The sequence below is a fragment of the Dermacentor albipictus genome, unplaced genomic scaffold (genome assembly GCF_038994185.2).
Source record: "Dermacentor albipictus isolate Rhodes 1998 colony unplaced genomic scaffold, USDA_Dalb.pri_finalv2 scaffold_17, whole genome shotgun sequence".
Classification (NCBI taxonomy): Eukaryota; Metazoa; Arthropoda; class Arachnida; order Ixodida; family Ixodidae; genus Dermacentor; species Dermacentor albipictus.
In genome coordinates, this window is record NW_027225571.1 from 6,239,636 (window position 1) to 6,259,022 (window position 19,387).

Below are 19,387 nucleotides of genomic sequence, written 5' to 3' on the forward strand. Positions count from 1 at the left end.
TTCTGAATAGCCGCAGGCTGCCCCGTTCAGAAAGGAATAGAAGATGGCTGCCGCCGATCGCTCAGGCACTGGCTTCTCGCCCCTGTCGAATAGCAAGGGCTTATTTGCGCGTAATAAAACTTTCTACGTGACCGTGTAACACTTTCGAGCACTTTCGGCCCGTTCACGACCTCGTTCTGCCAACTCTCCTTTGCTGAGGATCCGTTTTAGCGTCATCATTAATTCCGTTGCATGCAGCCGCGATTTTCGATCAGCCACCGCAAGGTGTGTAAGAGAAATCGGACAAATCACAGACGCCGGCACCACCCTCTCCATCCGGTTATCGATTTTGCGTGCAGTGCCTCGGCCCCATTGAATCCCTCTCCGCATGAGCGTGCTTCTTGCCTCTTGTCAGCTAATTAGATCAGATATAATCATCATCATCATCATCATCATCAGCCTGGTTACGCCCACTGCAGGGCAAAGGCCTCTCCCATACTTCTCCAACAACCCCGGTCATGTACTAATTGTGGCCATGCCGTCCCTGCAAACTTCTTAATCTCCTTCGCCCACCTAACTTTCTGCCGCACCCTGCTACGCTTCCCTTCCCTTGGGATCCAGTCCGTAACCCTTAATGACCACTCATTAAAGCCACTCATTAAAGGCAATGTCTATCGTTTTTAAAGCAAATTGACCTTCCATAAACGAGGAGAGCGTCTGATTGGTCTGTTCAGACAACACTGCGGGTGACCACCCGATGCTTGCGTCGGTCGTTACGCGAACTTCGCGCAGGAGATTGGAATAAAAGCATTGGAATAGTTTTACGTTATATGGCCCAAGGATCCAACGAAAAGAAAGCAGTTCGAATGGGAAAACATAATCGCCGAAGAAGGAGAAATTTTAGAGCAGGAGTAAAGAGCGGCAAAAGTATGCCGAATCTCGGAAAAGAAAAAACCGAAAACACTGAAGCCTACTTATGACTTACACTTTATCAATAACCTTCAGCCTGATGCTTTCCATGTTCGGAGTTACCTGTCGTTCCCAGCGCCGTGCCACGGCGATCCTGCCCAAAAGGCTTGCCTGGCCAAGTAGTACCCGACAGTGGCGTAGTTGAGCACGACCTGCGCCGTATGCGCGTAGTAGAAGTCGGGTATCAGGAGGCGTTGAGCCACTTCTCGGTCACTCCACTCCGCCGACAGCGCGTCAAAGTCCAGCAAAGGCCTCGCGGGACTGCGCCCGCCGGCCGTAAAGAGGACAGCGTTGACCACGAAGTCCGACCCGTAGTTGGCCTCCACCGTTGTTATTGTGTCGTTGTCGAGAGGATAAACTGTAAGGAGAAAAATGAGAGAGGTCTGTCCTTTCTGTAACCCAGGGGCATTTTAAACGTTCAACTTATTCTGGGCCTCATCAAGTTTTTCTTTTGCGTGTGGATTTAAGCAAATGACGGACGTTCGGGATGTTAAAGGTTGGACGTGCCGCAGCAGATTGATGCAAAGACTCTAAATTGCTAAGTATGTCCTTAAATTAAATTGTGGAGTTTTACATGCCAAAACAATAATTTGATTTGAGGAATTCGGTAGTGAGAGGCCTTCAAATTCATTCCGACCACCTGCGGTTCTTTAAAGTGCAACTAATTCACGGTACAGGGGCGTTCTTGCATTTCATCCCCATCGAAATGTGGCCGCCGTGGCCGGGAGTCGATCCCGCACCCTCGGATTAGTAGCACAGCGCCATTGCCGCTTCACCACCACGGAGTGTGGAACATGTCTTCCCACCTTGTACTTCATTGATGAGGTTTTGTAACTGACATATTGTGTCCTTTCAATATTATTGCACCAGTGCGTGTGTGTGTGTGTGGGGGGGGGGGGGGGGGTTGTTTATCGTTTGTCAGAACAACGGCGTACACGGCGCCACGAGAAGCGAAGACACCTGTTGTAGAAAAGAGTAATAAAAAACTAGTACAATAGAAATACTGTCTGCAAAAACACAGCATATTTAAACACGGTGATAAAGAACCACAACATCACAGCACTAAAAAACAAAATTTCATTACAATTACGTTCTTACATATGAGATCCCTTTGTAAAACAAAGATTCAGCATTCACAACCTCTTCAGAAAATAATTTCCACTGAGATGACGAGTGGGAAAAAGAATATTTTAGTAAATTGGTTCTAGATTTTATTTCCCATAGTTTCAATTCGTGGTCTCGTCGTTGAGAGACGTAGTGTGGTGTTAACGAGGTCGGCTCCCGTCCGACGACGGCAAAAATGCATGCTGCTGGCCGAGCCCTGCCGAGGACATAAAAGAACGCCATGCTGCTTCCTCATCGCCAGTCACGACGCAGCCGACCTTGTTCACCGAACGCACGCTTGAGGGCAGCGCAATAGCACTGCGCAAACACTGCGTCACGTGGCTTTTTTTTTTTACATTTCGCGGGCTTTCTTTTCAAGCCGGAACAAAGGACTACGTGAGACGTATCGTAAAGGAAACAACTAGATCGGTACTTTCTGAAGGCGCTCTACACATCTGCGTTTCACACTTGGGGTCCTCAAGCAGTAATTAGAAAGTTGGGTAGTTAAACTTAAGTAGTGAGTTCTGGGGAGAACAAAAAACATTGCCTGCACTATTGCGAATAGTATGCGTTCGGTTCAATGCGCTTCCGATGCGCCTTTCATTTTGAAATTCTTGGCTCAAGTTATGTGGGACACCCTGTATATCTTGCTATGTTGATGCCATTGCGCTCGTAGATATTGCTAAAAAATTTCAGACAAAGGCAGCGCCTTCGGTGGCTCAGCAAAGGCTGATACAAATTTGTGTTCATTACTGTGACGCTGCTAAAGCAACGATAATTGGTGATGCTTAATCTTGCAGCACGATTTTGTGTGCTTTGCACGGATCGTTTATGTTCTGCTTATCAGAGTAGCAAAGCACGCAGGCGTAACGAAAGAAAGAAAGAAAGAAAGAAAGAAAGAAAGAAGGAAAGAAGGAAAGAAAGAAAGAAAGGAAGGAAGGAAGTAGGTCGTAGTCAACAAAAGCATTTCTACTTGTAATGCGTGACATTCCAGTCGCGTACAACCTTCCACTATTCCTACCCACATTGCTACATTATATTTTCGTCTACGCATTTTTCGGTGCAATAGCGTCAAGCAATGTCTTAGTGACAATGTTCGCAAAGAGTTAAAGTACTCACTTCGCGCTGGGTAAGTGGCCGCGACCATCTTTCCGTAGTCTAGGGCGCCACCTCGGGTTATTTCTAGCACCTTGTCGGCCGCCTTCAGCACGTCGGAGAGCATGCGCCTCAAGTCGGCACCAGTGTCCGAGCCTACCAACTCGGCCGTCATCCAGCGCTGATAGACATCTCCGAACATCGTTTCCACCGCCGTCACGCAGAGCTCGTTTCTGATGTCGTCCTTGGGTATACGACGGTGGACTCTGGCCCGCTCTTCCAGTCCGAAGAACTTGGCGAGCGGCACCAGCATCAGGTAGATCTTGGTCGCCATCATGTCCTCTTGACTGGACAGCGAGTCCAAGATGGCTCGCACACCGGCGATGTTTGTGACGCGCGCCTTAATGGGCAAAGCCATGAGTTCTACGGAAGAGTAGGCAGTGAACACTTCTGTCCAATTCCACTTGGACGAGTCCAACTCACTCAGCCCGATTTCCACTGGAGGCGAAGTATCCGTCTGATTAAACACAACATCGTCCAGTTTCACTATAGCGTCAACCATCTGGTCGTCGCCCGTGGCGCCGTCAACCAGATTGGAGCGTTGACGGAAGCCATAGTTTGGGAGCAATGCCTTGACGGCGTGAACCACGATGGTGCGACGAAACCCTGCTTTGACGTGATGCAGTATGGCTGTGCCCGGCGAGATGTGCACAACCTGCGCCTTGTAGGCGGCATAGAGGACTGAGTCTAGCCGGAAATTTAGTAGGTGGGTCACGGCCAAGAAGAAGGACTCCTGGAACGTCTTGGCCTCAAGCCAGAGGTTGGTGTAGATGTTAGCAGCTTGCCATGCTGTCATTAAATTCAGTGGCTGCGATTGAAATAAAAGGTCACATTTGATAAGCGATAACATACCTTAAATTTTATAACAGCAGATGGTGCCGCGATAATCGGTCACATTGCGTTGTTGCTACAATTGTCGTGTAAATGGCACCACTTTCGTGCGATGAACCACACTCTGCCAATACAGTTGGCTCGCGGTAGGTGAGGAATACGAGAGTTCTGCGCTTGCAGCGTGGCATTTGCAAGAGGTGGTTGCTTTGCAGGGAACTGTCAATGCCTTATTAATTAGCAATGATCACGCTACTACGGGCTCGTCCCTGACTCAGCAACCGTAAACTAATATTTGATGTGACTCGTTCCAGATCTCCGCATGGCGTGTTGTAGGAACCAGGCACGTACCCAGGATTTTTTTTCGGGGGGGGGGGGGCCCACCACCTCCATCATGATGATGATGATGATCATCACCATCAGCCTGTTTTATGTCCACTGCAGGACGAAAGCCTCTCCCTGCAATGCGATCTCCAATTACCCCTGTCCTGCGCCAACCGATTCCAACTAGCGCCCGCGATTTTCCTAATTTCATCGCTCCGTCTAGTCTTTTGTCGTCCTCGATTGCCTTTTCCTTCTCTTGGTAACCATTCTAATGGTCCAACGGTTATCTAACCGGCGCATTACATGACCTGCCCAGCTACATTTTTTCCTCTTGATGTCAATTAGAATATCGTCTATACCCGTTCGCTCTCTGATCCAAACTGCTCTTTCTCTCTCTTAACGTTATGCCTATAGCAATCTTCCTTCGATCGCTCTTTGCGTGGTCCTTAACTTGCTCTCAAGTCTCTGCCCCATATGTCAGCACTGGCAAAATGCAGTGATTGCACACCTTACTTTTCAATAATAATGGTAAGCTTCCAGTCAGGAGCTGACAATGTCTGCCGTATGCGATCCAACCTATTTTTATTCTTCTGTGAATTTCCTTCTCATGATCAGGGTTGCCTGTGATTAATTGACCTAGGTAAACGTGCTCCTTCACAGTCTCTATTGGCCGACTGGCGATCCTGATCTCTTGTTCCTTTGTTGTTGTTGTTGTTGTTGTTGTTGTTGTAGCCTGTGGCACGTGTGCCTCCTACCCACGATGGGGGATTGGCCAAGAAATGGGTGGATTATTCCAAAATAATATAGAGCATAAATTTCCTAATATCGATTCGAATAGCATTGAATAGAGTTGAATTACCGGCTAAAATAAAATCAGGAAGGTGCTGTTGAATGAGGAATAATTAATTTAAAAGTAATAAAAAATAGAATTTAGCAGGGCATTCGTTTAGATTCTGTAAGGAATGTTTGGACAGCGAAGCATGCATCCCTGTGGCTGAATTCCAAAGTGGACGCCCCGAACGAAAGAATTGCAGGTTCTGTCCAGTCCAGGCCAATTCTTCGAAAAGGTATATCCAACAATGTTTTTCTTAACGCAGCAAAGCGGCGGCAAGATAGAAGAAAGTGCTGTATCGTCCCCTCCTCCTCACAAAAAGAACAAAGGGGAGAGGGAACCAAACCCGACTTGTGTAAATACAAATTTAGGGAGGGAATGCGGCAGCGTAATTTGGTGAGGCAGACCTCAAGCATCTTTGTGTAACAGGATTCGCTATGCCAGGGACATGCCAGGTGTTTATACACTGGAGAAGCTGTCAAATGTGGGTTTCTGGGTTTCTGTGGATTTCAAATGTGGTTTCTGTCAAATAGGAGTTTCTGTATCCTGTTGATTACTGTTTCTAAGTGAGGTATCGTGACTCCTCTTGGTACTGTATACAGGTCAGCTTAGAATTTTTCCGCTGCTTTTACTATATCTTCGAGATTGCTGATGATATTCCCCTTTTTATCTTTTAGTGCATACATCATGGTTTGTCCTATGGCAGGTTTCTTTTTTACTGATTTCAGGCTGCATTCATTTTTTACGGCTTCTTCAGTGTTTCTCATGTTATAGTTTCGAATAGCAGTTATTTTCGCCTTGTTGATCAGTTTTGACAGTTCCGCGAATTGCGTAACGCTGTGCGGCTGCCAGTCCCATACAACCGCGTAGAGCGCAGGACTCTGCGATTCTAGACGTACTGCGCTCACCGCGAAAGGTTAGAAAAACACCCACATAAGCACAGCAGAGAAGTGGCTACGTGAGGAGGTTCGACCGATAACTGTAGAAGCGTCATTCAAAACAAGTAATTGTTCTCCACTTCCGGCGGCATTTTCTCTACTTCCTTTTTCAATAAAAAGATGTTGATCCATAAATAGTGTCATAAACAACGCTTAACTTTTTTTTATTCGTTTTTCTTGCAGTTTGGTTGTTGGCTTGGTACTCTGTCTTAGTAAATCACTTAATTTCTCAACTCCTTGCGATTTTTGTTTCCAGTTGCCAATTTTGCACGAAAAGTGCTATACAGTCAGAGAAAAACAGACCAGGTGACGGGCGACAGTCATCTTGCTGATGGATTTAAGGGTTATTGCAGGGTTTCATGATGGACGCTCTTTCACATTATTTTATTTCCCACCTTATCTAACCCATATCACGTGTATATGGTTCCGGGCATCTGCCAGCGTCGCGGCGAGCCGTAACTCAAGAAAATAATGAAGCAAAGGGAAAAGGTTAACGCAATTGGCGTTTTCTCCAGCCGCAACTCGTTCCATGAGAGTACAGACCAGCTGAGTAACAGCCGCATCCCTCTCCTGGTCCCAGGATCAGACTAAACAAAGAAAGTTGAACTAACAAAAGCAACAGCTATGCGCGTGACGGTTGAATAGATGGTGACAACTGAAGGCATCTCGAGGTAATCGCGCGGGTGCGGAATCTATGAGAAACCTGTCCTTCACATTACAAGAGGTGCCGATAACTACCGCCGTCTAAAAGGAGTGAAAAAGGCAGCCTAATGCTGACCGATGAACAGCTGTCAAGTCTCAACATTGATCTGGTGGCGTTTTAGGAATGTGTGAGGAGCGGTGGCGTGGTTGGGGAGGGGGGGGGGGTTATGCCACTTGATTTGGGGGGGGGGCGCGGGCCCCCCCGGGCCCCCCCCCTGGGTACGTGCCTGGTAGGAACTAAGTAGACCTTCACTGTATGCTGCCGAAAGGTATGCACTTGAACAGGACCGCGACGAAACGTAAATAACATGAAATTCCTTCTGCAGCATGCGGCTTAAAATGATAATTTATTGCTCTACATACCTGCACAATTTCTCAAACGAATCACCCACCGTAGCGGCTAAGCAGCTATGGCGTGGCGCAACTTAGCACAAAGTCGAAGGGTATAATACGGGCTGCGACGGCCGCATTTCCATGCAGGCAAAATGCAAAAACACCCGTGTGCTGTGCATTGGGGGCACGCTAAAGATCCATGGCCAAGTGGTCAAGAATTTCCGGAGTCCCCCCGTACAGCGAGTTTCATAATGCTTCGCCGAGCGTGAGCTTTGGCAAGGAGAGCGTTCTTTCGTTCTCTCGGTTCTCTCTTTCTTTCTTCCTTTCCTTCTTTCCTTCTTTCTTTCTTTCTTTCTTTCTTTCGTTCGTTCGTTCGCTCGCTCGCTCGTTCGTTCGTTCGTTCGCTCGCTCGTTCGTTCGTTCGTTCGTTCGTTCGTTCGCTCGCTCGTTCGTTCGTTCGTTCGTTCGCTCGCTCGCTCGCTCGCTCGCTCGTTCGTTCGTTCGTTCGTTCGTTCGTTCGTTCGTTCGCTCGCTCGCTCGCTCGCTCGCTCGTTCGTTCGTTCGTTCGTTCGCTCGTTCGTTCGTTCGTTCGTTCGTTCGTTCGCTCGCTCGCTCGCTCGCTCGTTCGTTCGTTCGTTCGTTCGCTCGTTCGTTCGTTCGTTCGCTTGTTCGTTCGTTCGTTCGTTCGTTCGTTCGCTCGCTCGCTCGCTCGCTCGTTCGTTCGTTCGTTCGTTCGTTCGCTCGCTCGTTCGTTCGTTCGTTCGTTCGTTCGCTCGCTCGTTCGTTCGTTCGTTCGTTCGTTCGTTCGCTCGTTCGTTCGTTCGCTCGCTCGCTCGCTCGTTCGTTCGTTCGTTCGCTCGCTCGCTCGCTCGTTCGTTCGTTCGTTCGTTCGTTCGCTCGCTCGCTCGTTCGTTCGTTCGTTCGTTCGTTCGCTCGCTCGCTCGCTCGCTCGCTCGTTCGTTCGTTCGTTCGTTCGTTCGTTCGTTCGTTCGCTCGCTCGCTCGCTCGTTCGCTCGTTCGTTCGTTCGTTCGTTCGTTCGTTCGTTCGCTCGCTCGCTCGCTCGCTCGCTCGTTCGTTCGTTCGTTCGTTCGCTCGCTCGTTCGTTCGTTCGTTCGTTCGTTCGTTCGCTCGCTCGCTCGCTCGTTCGTTCGTTCGTTCGTTCGCTCGTTCGTTCGCTCGCTCGCTCGCTCGCTCGCTCGTTCGTTCGTTCGTTCGTTCGCTCGCTCGCTCGTTCGTTCGTTCGTTCGTTCGTTCGCTCGCTCGCTCGCTCGCTCGCTCGCTCGTTCGTTCGCTCGTTCGTTCGTTCGTTCGTTCGTTCGTTCGTTCGCTCGCTCGCACGTTCGTTCGTTCGTTCGTTCGCTCGTTCGTTCGTTCGTTCGCTCGCTCGCTCGCTCGTTGGTTCGTTCGTTCGTTCGCTCGTTCGTTCGTTCGTTCGTTCCTTCGTTCGTTCGTTCGTTCGTTCGCTCGCTCGTTCGTTCGTTCTCTCGCACGTTCGTTCGTTCGTTCGCTCGCTCGTTCGCTCGCTCGCTCACTCGTTCGTTCGTTCATTCGTTCGTTCGTTCTATTCGCTTACACTGACAATCATTGTCGATGGTTTCTTCACAATTTGTTTTTTGCTCCAGACAGATCATTCAAATTTTCTCAGTACACGAAATTATGAGGACAACGGTAAAATAAAGCTAGCGACAGCCAGACACTGGGGCAGCCATAACTTTGTTGGTGACTCTTCCCGGGAGCGTGAGGTTGTCATTCACGGTACTTTCACGTAATCTTCATGCTTCTTTCGCCTCCCTCTATGCAGGGTAGCCGACCTGACACGATCTTGGTGAACAAACCTTCTAACCTCTTTCCGCCGCTAAACTGGATACCACCGCTCATTAACAAGCTGATTAAGGAAAGCAAATCATCCTTTGGTACTCGCCTACATATCCATGAACCAACGGGTAAATAAACAGCCCGCCAATTGATCAGTTAATTCCACGTCGATAGCTGGGATTATCTCATTGCCAAAGCCTTCCCGTCCGCGCCATTACACTAGCACACTACTACAGGGCACGTCAAAAAGAATCCTGCTGACATTTTTTTATTACAAGGGGGCTCGCAGCATTTCACAACAACACACTTACCGCTGCTCGTATTTGGTGCCCTCACCATGGGCCAAATAAGCACCTACCGTCTCAGACCTCCCGTCTTCCGAACACTTTACTGGAACAAGCGCAGCTGCGTATAGTGTTGCGACTCGGATGAACTAACTTGCACCATGCTTGTACTCACCTTGTCAACGAAGAATGCCAGGCACGATGCGTAGACTTTGCCCATGTCACTGACCTGCTCGTCAGAGGTCGCCGATCCCTGCGCCACGCGCAACAGGATCTCGTTGGAGGCGGCCACGTAGTCGCTCCTCAGTGACGCCATGTACGATACGTTGCGATCGGCGGGCGACGTCCAGTCTGACTCATTCGTCGTGGCCGGCGGAAACGATCGCCAGTGGCCACACGCAAACACGTAGAAGTTGGTGCAAGGGTTGGCCGAAACGTTCATGGCGGCGGCGATGAACTTGATGGCAATAAGGCAGTCGGGAGAGTTACAATGCTCGTCCATTTCCTGAACAGGGGGCGAAGAAGAAGTCGCTTTTCTAATTGGGTCCTCAAAGATTCGAATCAAAGTAAGCAAATCCCATATCACCGCCACTGCGCAGCGACCGATAGGTACAGTCTCCGAAAAATTGGGGATGTTTAACACCTCAAAGCGGCACAGAAGCCATGAGAGACGTCGTAGTGAAGGGATCCCCGGATGCAGTTTCACTAAGGACCTTTTTTCTTGAGTGCACCGCAAGTTTTGTGAACGAATATTCGCATATCACTCGCGCGTGATTCCGGTCCCCGTGGTACCCGGCAATGGAACCAGAGCTCTCGTGCTCCGAGGCAGAGCTTCGTAGCCCCTACTGAGCCACTGCGGCGGGCCACCGCCCAGTGGCTTAGTAGGGGCCATCGGGTACGGGCCCAGAGCCATCGCGCATTCGCGCAGTCGCCCTAGGCGGCCATTACAGGGAAGCCTGTGAACTCGTTATGCACGAAGCCTGAACCGTGTAAAACGAATGGTGACGTGCAGATTCTGCCAAATTGCATTGATGAATTAAATACCGACATGCACATCCCGGACAAGTTCAGGGAGTGTAGACGAATTCAATCCACATATCCTAGGTCAATCTGACCCATTTTGGAAGGGAAACGTTGTAGCCCGTCTATGTGTCGAAGAAAATCTTCCTTCAAGTCCTATACCAATGTACAAAGTAGGTATGCAGTTGTGTAATGCATAGTATGAAGTGTAATACTATAGCAATGGGCAAAACAAGCAGGGATTTTAGGCTGGAAATCTCGCGATATAGTCTTGGCACTTCGTTCCCTTTACTTGGCGCTGCAGCTGAATCATCGTGGAATTCACTGTATACATGTCGCCTCGCACCTTTAGCCAGGTAGAAGCCGTGAAAGCGGCGCCATCCAACTTGTGCGCCGCGATGAGCCGCGCAAGGAGCGCCATGATGGCAACGAACGCAGCGCACAGGATAGTCACGAGGATGGCGCGGCTCATGTCCGTGCGGTTAAGGCCCGTGGTCTCCGTCGATTGGCCGCTCTTGCGAGCTCCACCAGCGGAGATGCTGGAGCCGCCTTCTTCCGACAGCACCTCAGTCGCACTCCGAGGAGTCTTAGTAACGGCTGGACTCTCCACCTCCATGGCAGCCTTGTGCGGCATGACCTGAATTTGCCAATTCCGCTACGCTGTACTTGAAAATGGGAAAAGCCGAGGGCATTTCAGAAAAATTGGGCGTTTGGTGAGTCGGCCCATGACCACTTAAAAAACAAAGCCACACGAAAATCCGAATATATATATATATATATATATATATATATATATATGTATATATATATATATATATAGCTAATAATGAGATTAGCCACTTGCGCTTTCATTATTCACTTTAGGGCATGATTTGCAATTGCGAAGCTTAACCCGAGAAGCGGTGAGGTCATGTTGGCTTAGGAAAAATCATGTGACTTATATATATATATGTAGCTAATTCATGAGATTAGCCAATTACGCTTTCATTATTCACTTTCGGGCATGATTTGCAATTGCGAAGCTTAACCCGAGAAGTGGTGAGGTCATGTTGGCTTAGGAAAAATCATGCGACTACCACCACTTCGAAGTTAGCCACCCCACGATGTGCGTAAGAACGCAGTGGGCATTCCAGTTGCTACGAGGTTTGCTACGAGGTGACTATTAGCGGGAATCGCAGTCAGATTGGGTCCAGCGCAGAAAGCAGCCAAGCAATTCCAGCCAAGCGCCAGCGCGAGCGAGAACAGCGACACCGACCCTTGAGTACCGTGAGGAGACCACCGTGAGTAGCCTTCCTGGCGACTCACGGTGACGATACGATAAGGGGATCATAATAAGGTTTAAGCCGGTTGACGTGCACTGACTCACGACCGCGATGCCGCAAGTCGTCAGATGGAGTCAAGAGGTTCGACCACATAGTTGATGGCAGGTGTACCGGCGACGATCTGATAGGGTCCGTGGTATTGTGCCAGCAGCTTAGACAAAAGACCGGGAACATGAGGCGGAGTCCATAACCAAATGCGGGAGCCAACACAGAGTGGTAGCGCTCAGGTCGTTGTCATGAAGATTCCGCTAGTGAGCTTGACCCTCCGTCGTGAATCTACGGGCAAGTTGGCAGCATTCTTCAGCGCAATTGGCTACTTCTGATATGGGCCTAAAATCGGAGGCGTCGGGTTGGTACGGCAATGCTGTATCGAGCGTGCACAAGCGTTCTCGTCCGTACAACTAGAAGAACGGCGAAAAACCTGTGGTCGCTTGAGTCGCGGTATTGTAAGCATAGGTAACAAAGGGGAGAGCCATGTCCCAGTTGGAGTGATCCGACGCGACGTATGTAGTGAGCATGTGGCCGAGAGTGCGATTGAAGCGCTCACTTAATCCATTGGTCTGAGGATGGTACGCGGTAGACGTGCGGTGGATGACGTGGCATTCGGCAAGCAGATCTTCAACCACTTGGGAAAGAAAGACACGCCCTCTGTCGCTGAGGAGTTCTTCAGGAGTGCCATGTCGAAGCACGAAATTGTGCAGAATGAAGAAAGGTACCTCGCGTGCTGTAGCGGCAGGAAGGGCGGCTGTCCCAGCATACCGGGTGAGATAGTCAACACCAACGATTATCTATTGGTTTCCAAACGTAGTGCACGGGAGTGGGCGGGAAAGGTAGATGCCGACGCGATCGATAGGCCGCGCAGGGCAAGGTAAGGGCTGAAGAGCGCCGGTCGAGCGTTCCGGAGGAACCTTGCGTTATTGGCACGCTTCGCAAGCAACGATATACTTGAGGACAACGCTGTACATACCGTGCCAGTAGAAGCGTTGGCGCAACCTTGCGTGAATTTTCACCACGCCTGCGTAAGCACTCTGTGGGTCGGCATCAAAAGAAGCGCAGATGTCGGAGCGCATGTGACGTGGTATGACGAGAAGTTACTTGCGACCATCCGGTATATAGTTGCGGCAGTAGTGAAGGTTGTCTCGCAAGGTAAAATGAGAGGCTTCATGGCGCAGCGCGCGGGAGGGCGTGATGGTGGTAGAATCGGACAAAAGGTCGAGCAGAGCAACAATCCCCGGATCCTTCCGTTGCTCCTAATGCATGGACTCGACGATGAGCGCAGAGATAACGGTGTACTGTGCCGAGAGAGATGCTGTATCATGGAGTAGTGGAGAGCGAGAAAGGGCGTCCGCGTCGGAGTGCTTGCGGACAGACCTGTACACTACGTGGATATCATACTCCTGCAGCCGCAGTGCCCAGCGACCAAGGCAGCCCGAGGGGTCTTTCGAAGTTGGCAACCAGCAAAGAGCGTGATGGTCCGTGACGACGTAAAAGGGTCATCCGTAAAGTAGGGTCGGAACTTCCCAATCGTTCAGAATATGGCCAGGCACTCTTTCTCAGAGGTTGAATAGTTAGTCGCGGCCTTTATGAGGGTTCGACTCGCATAGGAGACAACGTACTAGTTATAGTATACTCTTTATAGCCCATCTGCCAATGCATTGATTGACAGTATTGAGAATATAAAATTCGAGTGGAGAAATTCCCCGTATTCCATATGCAGCTTCTGTAGATGCATTCTTATGGTAAACGCTGTTTCTCCTGCTTCCCGAACCGCTCATTTAAACAGAGTGTATATATTGATTGAGTAGGTTCATTTTTGTGTGTGCTTATGATCTTTGTTTTGGATACTGTAGTTTCATCTTCTTCATTTTTTTTGTACTGTATTCCATGTTGTAACCACTCCTGCATGGGCCCGACAAGGGCCTGCAGTATTGTAAAATATTAAACTGAATAAATACTCAGGCTTGCGTTCCGCGAGCACCGCACTAAGGCCCCCGCCACTTGCATCTGTGTGTGCATCTCTGTAGGCGCCCGGATATCGCAGTGCCGCAGTATCGGAGGAGATGTGAGCAATCGGCGTAGTGTCTGGAATGCATCATCACATTCGGGAGACCAGAGGCCATATAACTTAAAACTATTCCAATATGTTTTTATTCCAATCTCCTGACGTCCAATTTGCGTAACTGGCGACGCAAGCATCGGGAACTCATCCGCAGGGTTGTATGAACAAACCAATCAAACGCTCTCTTCGATCATAGGAGGTCACTTTTGTTTCCTTGAAAAACGAATACCATTGCCTACACTCAGCCGCTTGTCTTATCTGATTGGCTCCCAAGAGACGAGGAGCACGCTCAAATGGAGAGAGATTCGATGGGGCCGAGCAAGTGCACTGAAGAAAGATAACCGGATGAAAAGGGTGGTGCAGCCGTCTAAGATTGGTCCGCTTTCTCTTACTTAGCTTGCGGTAGCTCGTCGACAATCACGGCGGCATGCAACGGAAGCTTAAGAATGTGGCTAAAACTGATCCTCAGAAAAGAAAAGTTGGCAGAACGAGGTCGTAAACGTGCCGAAAGAGCTCGAAAACGTTACAAGGCCACGCAAAGAACGTTTTATTATACGCAAATAAACCCATGCTGTCTCGCAGGTGCGAGTAGCCAGTGCCTAAGCGATCGGCGGTGGCCATCTTTTATTCCTTTCGGAACGGGGCAGCATGCGGCTATTCAGAACAAAATGCAGTTTCGTTCGGGATATTAATGCATCTTTAACGCGTACACGTCACTTTGACGCCGTGAGTATTTGTGGTTTTGTGACGTCGCGTGACAGGCAAGTGAAGTGGGCGCAGCCCGAAACTTTTGACCAATAGCCGAGGGCTAACGGCGAGAAGGCGTCGATTGAGAAATAACTGTTTTTCTTTTGTTCGGTCAAATTATGCATAATCACTGTGTACTCGTCATATCAGATGGGCAGCTATTGCGGTTTTCGTGACGTCGCGTGAGACAGGTGAAGTTGGGTTGGTCCAAAAAAGTGTTTGACCAATCGCGGAGGGCTGATTGCAGAATTGGAATAGAAAAGTTTGGAATAGTTTTACGTTATAGCTCCCCAGTTAGACATGTCGGTGCCAACAGTGAGAGGGCTCCTCAAAGGCGCGATAACGGTCGCGAAATCGTACGCAAAGCGACAAAAATAACAACAAAGGCCGAAGAAGCTCCGAAGGTTCTTCAGTGACGTCGGTTTAGGGAATTCGGCGACACCTCCAAGTTTCGCAGGATCATTGAGGACGCCATCTTTGGATACAAGATGGCCCAAGATTGTCAAGATGCGAGCTGCAAAGCGACGCTTTTTGATATCCGACTGAGTACCAGGGTTTCTAAGGCATGTCAAAACTTTGTGGAGACGAGAGAGGTGCGTCGAAAAATCTGAAGAAAAAACGACGATATCATCGAGGTAGCACAAACATACGCTCCATTTTAGACCGCGAAGTATGGTATTCATCATGCGCTCAAATGTTGTGGGTGCATTCAGAGTCCTAATGGCATGACGTTAAATTCATACAGCCCATCAGGGGTGACAAACGCTATCTTAGGACGATCACACGCGGACATGGGACCTTGCCAGTAACCAGATCTCAGGTCCAATGACGAGAAGTACTGGGTGCCTTGTAAACAATCAAGTGCATCGTCAATTAGGGGTAAGGCGCAGACATCCTTCCGTGTTACTTTCCTGAGGCGGCGGTAATCGACACATCATCGAATAGAACCGTCCTTTTTACGCACTATCAATACTGGAGGAGAACATAGACTCTGGCATGGTTGAATGATGCCACGCTCGAGCACGTCATTCACTTGATCGTTGATTACACAACGCTCCGCCGCTGAGACAGGATAAGGGCGTTGTCTGAGATGAGGCTGGGACCCGGTGTCGATGTGGTGGGAAACACTGTCCGTACGACCCAACGCGCCTTCCGTACAGTCGAAGGAATAGAGGAAACTATCTAGGTGGGACAGAAGTTCGTCGCAGTGTTCAAGGGAAAGGTTGTCGTCAGCACACTAATCAACATCTCGGTAGGTAAGCCGGAGCTCTTCGTAAGTGGTGTCATGGCGTCCAGCGAAAGTCCAGAATGGGAGACCAGCACGTCCAAACAATGCGATATGTCAATGGGTTCGACACATCCTCGGCATGTAAGTTTTAATGGGTTAACCCGTTAAAACTAACATGCCGAGGATGACGAGGCCACCTTCGACGAAGATAGGTCCTCCTATCGAAACGTTGGCAAGCATTTTTGAGGCACCTTATCCCGATTTGCAACCTTTATACCACAGGGTGCTATTCCATCTGTCAGCCCCATTCTTGATCAACTGTATCGAAGTATTTTGAACGTTGTCGCCGATTCGATACCGTAATAGTTGAGTCTCATAATATATGCGCACGCGACATGAATATTGTGTAACATTCTCGAATCCACACTGGTGCGAGTGATTAATCTGGAATGCATACTGTGATTCACATGTATAAATACTGGACGTACTTGAACAGTCATTCAGATTTTTTGACCGACTGACGACTGTGAGTGCCGCTATCGTTGTGATACCAATGCTGTCTTTCTAAGCACAAGTACGCCGAATAGAAAATTCATTCTTAACTCATATGCCTATTAGTAAAGCGTGAAAATATCAGTATATCAGCATATATAGATCGATGCTCTAATGAAGTGTGCCGTTCAATAGACTTAAACTTTTACTTTTATGGTCAGCCGCAGTGCTATTCGGAATGCGTACCTGCTCAGAATATTTGTCTTTCTCAGTCGCTGAGCTGAGCAACTCCGTTTCGGTAGTTTGTCTCTCCTGATCCTGCAGCTGAGGAGCGAGCAGTCGCTTGTGCGTCAGTGGCGTTGCGACTGCGTCGGGCTCCTCGAGGACAGCCTCTCTGTAAGAAGGGCGCCAGCTGGGCATGGCTCGTTTACCAGGGGATTCGCTTCTAGGTGACTTCTCGCGGTGGCGCCGGCCTCTGTCTTCAGACCGCCGCTCGTCGTTATCCAATGTTTGTTTCTGCCGCGCGAGTAAATCGGGTTGCTCCGCGGGATGCTTGATTGCAGACCCGTGTTGCACATTGTCCATTGAAGCTGCCTTGCCACCAGTAGTGAGGCGAGCGTAGCGGGCACGTCTGTTGACTCGCCCGCGGGGCGCGGCCATTGTCTTCCTACCTGGTTCCTCGTCTGCATCTGGCTGGTGTCCAACAGCATTTCTCTTGCTTTTATCGCGTGGGCCGTTGTGGACGTATATTTCACCGCTATCATTGGACACATTCGGTGTCTCCGCAGGCACGGCAGTTTGCTTTCGGGCCCGCATCGTTCACTTCGTTTCTGTCTTCGTCCGCAGTCTCTTCACCGGGTGCTGGTGTTAGAACGAACGCGTGCGGCAAACCCAGCGTTCTCCGCAGGGCCCGAATTCTTGAATAATCGTGATGATTATGATTATTACGAGACCAGATGTGGCCTGTACCCGTAGTGTGTAAAGTGCCAAGATTGGGGGAGTTTAAGAAAACGCAATAAAATAATAATAATAGCAGTGTTAATAATAATAATAATAATAATGATGATGATGATGATGATAATGATAATAATATACATGAAACGAAGAAGAAGGTAACGTAAATGTAGTAGCTAGAGTACACCAAGTAATTGATTAATCAGTCCAGATAAATGGAAATTAGATTTAAAAGGAAGAAAATTGAGAAAGGTTCATTCTATGATTCAGCGAGAATTCGGAAGAACGATAAAAAGGCGTGTTTTCACGCGGAAGACAAAGCATTGATTGCGACAGCAAATTAGCAGACAGCCATACGAAGTAAGTAAGACAGCCATATCAACTTGTAAATATTCCCTTCATATCTAAATTATTAAGCATGGTGTCAGCGCGCACAGCAAACATGAACACATCACACGCAATGACTACAGACACTCGCTGTCAAAACGCTGGCATGAGATAACGCGGAGGCAACAGCGAGCGAAGTGACGTCACGGCCAGGACGGCGCTCGCTCCCGCTTGCTCGGCTGTCGTGCGCGCTCGTTCCCTTCGTATGGTATGGTAGAGAACTTTATTGGGTCCTGAAGGTCAACCCTGCGTTGACGCGGGCCGCTCCCACGTTGGGACTGTCAGGCCGAGCCCTTCAGCCGCATCGCGGGCCTTCTGGATTGCCCGTAATTGGTCAGAGAGTGATTCGCTGTGTAGCATTTGCCGCCACCATTCTTGTTCCTTGTCACAGTCTGTGAAGACCGCGGGGCACTGCCAAAGCATGTGGTCAAGAGTAATGATGCCATTGCACTTATTACAGTTGCTTTGAGTTTCCCTCTCCGGATAGGTCCTGTTATTAAAATCTGGACTCGGGTATGTTCTTGTCTGTAGCAAATGTAATGTGACCGCTTGGGCTCTGGAAAGCTTACCGTGTGGCAATGGGTACTCCCTTCTGCTTAAATAATAATGCTTCGTGATTTTGTTATATGTTAATAATTGATCCCTATGTTCCCCGGGTGAATTGTAAGTTGCTCGGTCTTCATGCTGTCCTCATGCTGCTTCATTTGCCACCTCATTGAGGTTTCTCCGAGCTCCGTCCACCACCCCCAGATGTGCAGGAAACCAGCGGATTTCAGTCCTCACACTGTTGACCTTCTCTAGTAATTTTGTTGCTATCCGTGTCACATTTCCCTTGGTAAAGTTGCGTATCGCTGTTCTAGAGTCACTGTAAATATGTGTCCACTGATTAGCCCGGATGGCTAAGGCGATTGCTACTTGTTCTGCTACTGTTGGGCCCTTGGTATAGACGGTGGTGGTATGCCGTATGTTACCTTGAGTGTCTACAACAACGGAGGTACACGCATCCTTATTTTTAACTGAGGCAGCGTCAACGAACACCGCCTGCTGCTTATGTTGATCTATGTCTTGAAGGAGTGCCTTCGCCCTTGCCTTCCATCTCTCGAGGTTATGTGTCGGGTGCATGTTCCTAGGGAACGGGGTCATCTTTAATGTTTCTCGTAGTGCCGCTTGCAATTGTGTTAATAATTCTCCTTCGTTGGTGTGGTTGTTAATTTCTACGCCAATTTCTTCAAGTAGCGCCCTCCCAGGTCGTGTCCCCATTAGTCTCTCCTGGTGGGCCACCTGTTGAGCCTCAGCTATCTCCTCTAGTGTGTTATGAAGTGCTAGGCGCAATAAGCTATCATTGGCCGTGCTGGTGGGAAGTCCTAGTGCAATCTTTATAAGTCGTCTGATTAAAGCGTTTAGCTTGTTCGTATCAGCCTGTGTCCATAGTAGCATGCAAGCCACGTACGAGAAGTGGCAAAAGGCGAATGCATGTACCCATCTTATGGCACTGTCTTCTCCTAGCCCCTTATGCCTGTTGGTAATTCTACGCAGAAGCCTAATGACTTCTTCCGACTTGTTAGAGATGTGTTCTATCGTCCTGCAATTAGATCCATTTGCTTACAGGAGAAGTCCTAGCACTCTAATAGTCTCCACCTGCCTGATCAGTTCTCCATTCTTGGCGTATATGTCAATGAGGGGTTCTTCCTCTGGGATATATCCATTCGGCTTGCGCCCACGCTTACTGCTCCGTAATACCAATAGTTCTGATTTTATAGCAGAGCAGTTCAGTCCCATACCCTCAATTGTTGTTTCCACCACATAAATGCTTTCCTGTAGTTTGGTCTCTGTCCAATATTACCTTCGGCACTCCAGATTTTTACATCAACTGCATATATAGCAAAGTGGATACCCTCACTCTGCGCGAGACCT

At 49.0% G+C, this 19,387-nt stretch overlaps 1 protein-coding gene across 4 annotated transcripts in view; it reads right to left on the reverse strand.

Annotated features, from left to right (window-relative positions):
- LOC139052029 (uncharacterized) overlaps positions 1-17,011 on the reverse strand; it is a 37,008-nt gene extending 19,997 nt beyond the window's left edge. The window contains exons 1-5 of one of the 4 annotated variants that reach the window (XM_070529102.1): positions 16,379-17,011; positions 10,631-10,921; positions 9,440-9,769; positions 3,172-4,015; positions 1,012-1,306 (exon numbers count right to left, since the gene is read on the reverse strand). In XM_070529102.1, the coding sequence (XP_070385203.1) occupies positions 1,012-1,306; positions 3,172-4,015; positions 9,440-9,769; positions 10,631-10,921; positions 16,379-16,948 (2,330 nt within the window). In that variant the 5' untranslated portion in view covers positions 16,949-17,011. Of the gene's footprint in view, positions 1-1,011; positions 1,307-3,171; positions 4,016-9,439; positions 9,770-10,630; positions 10,950-16,378 lie in introns of all 4 variants that reach the window. The other 3 variants (XM_070529105.1, XM_070529104.1, XM_070529103.1) reach the window with 3 other exon arrangements.
- Between the last annotated feature and the right edge of the window lie 2,376 nt (positions 17,012-19,387).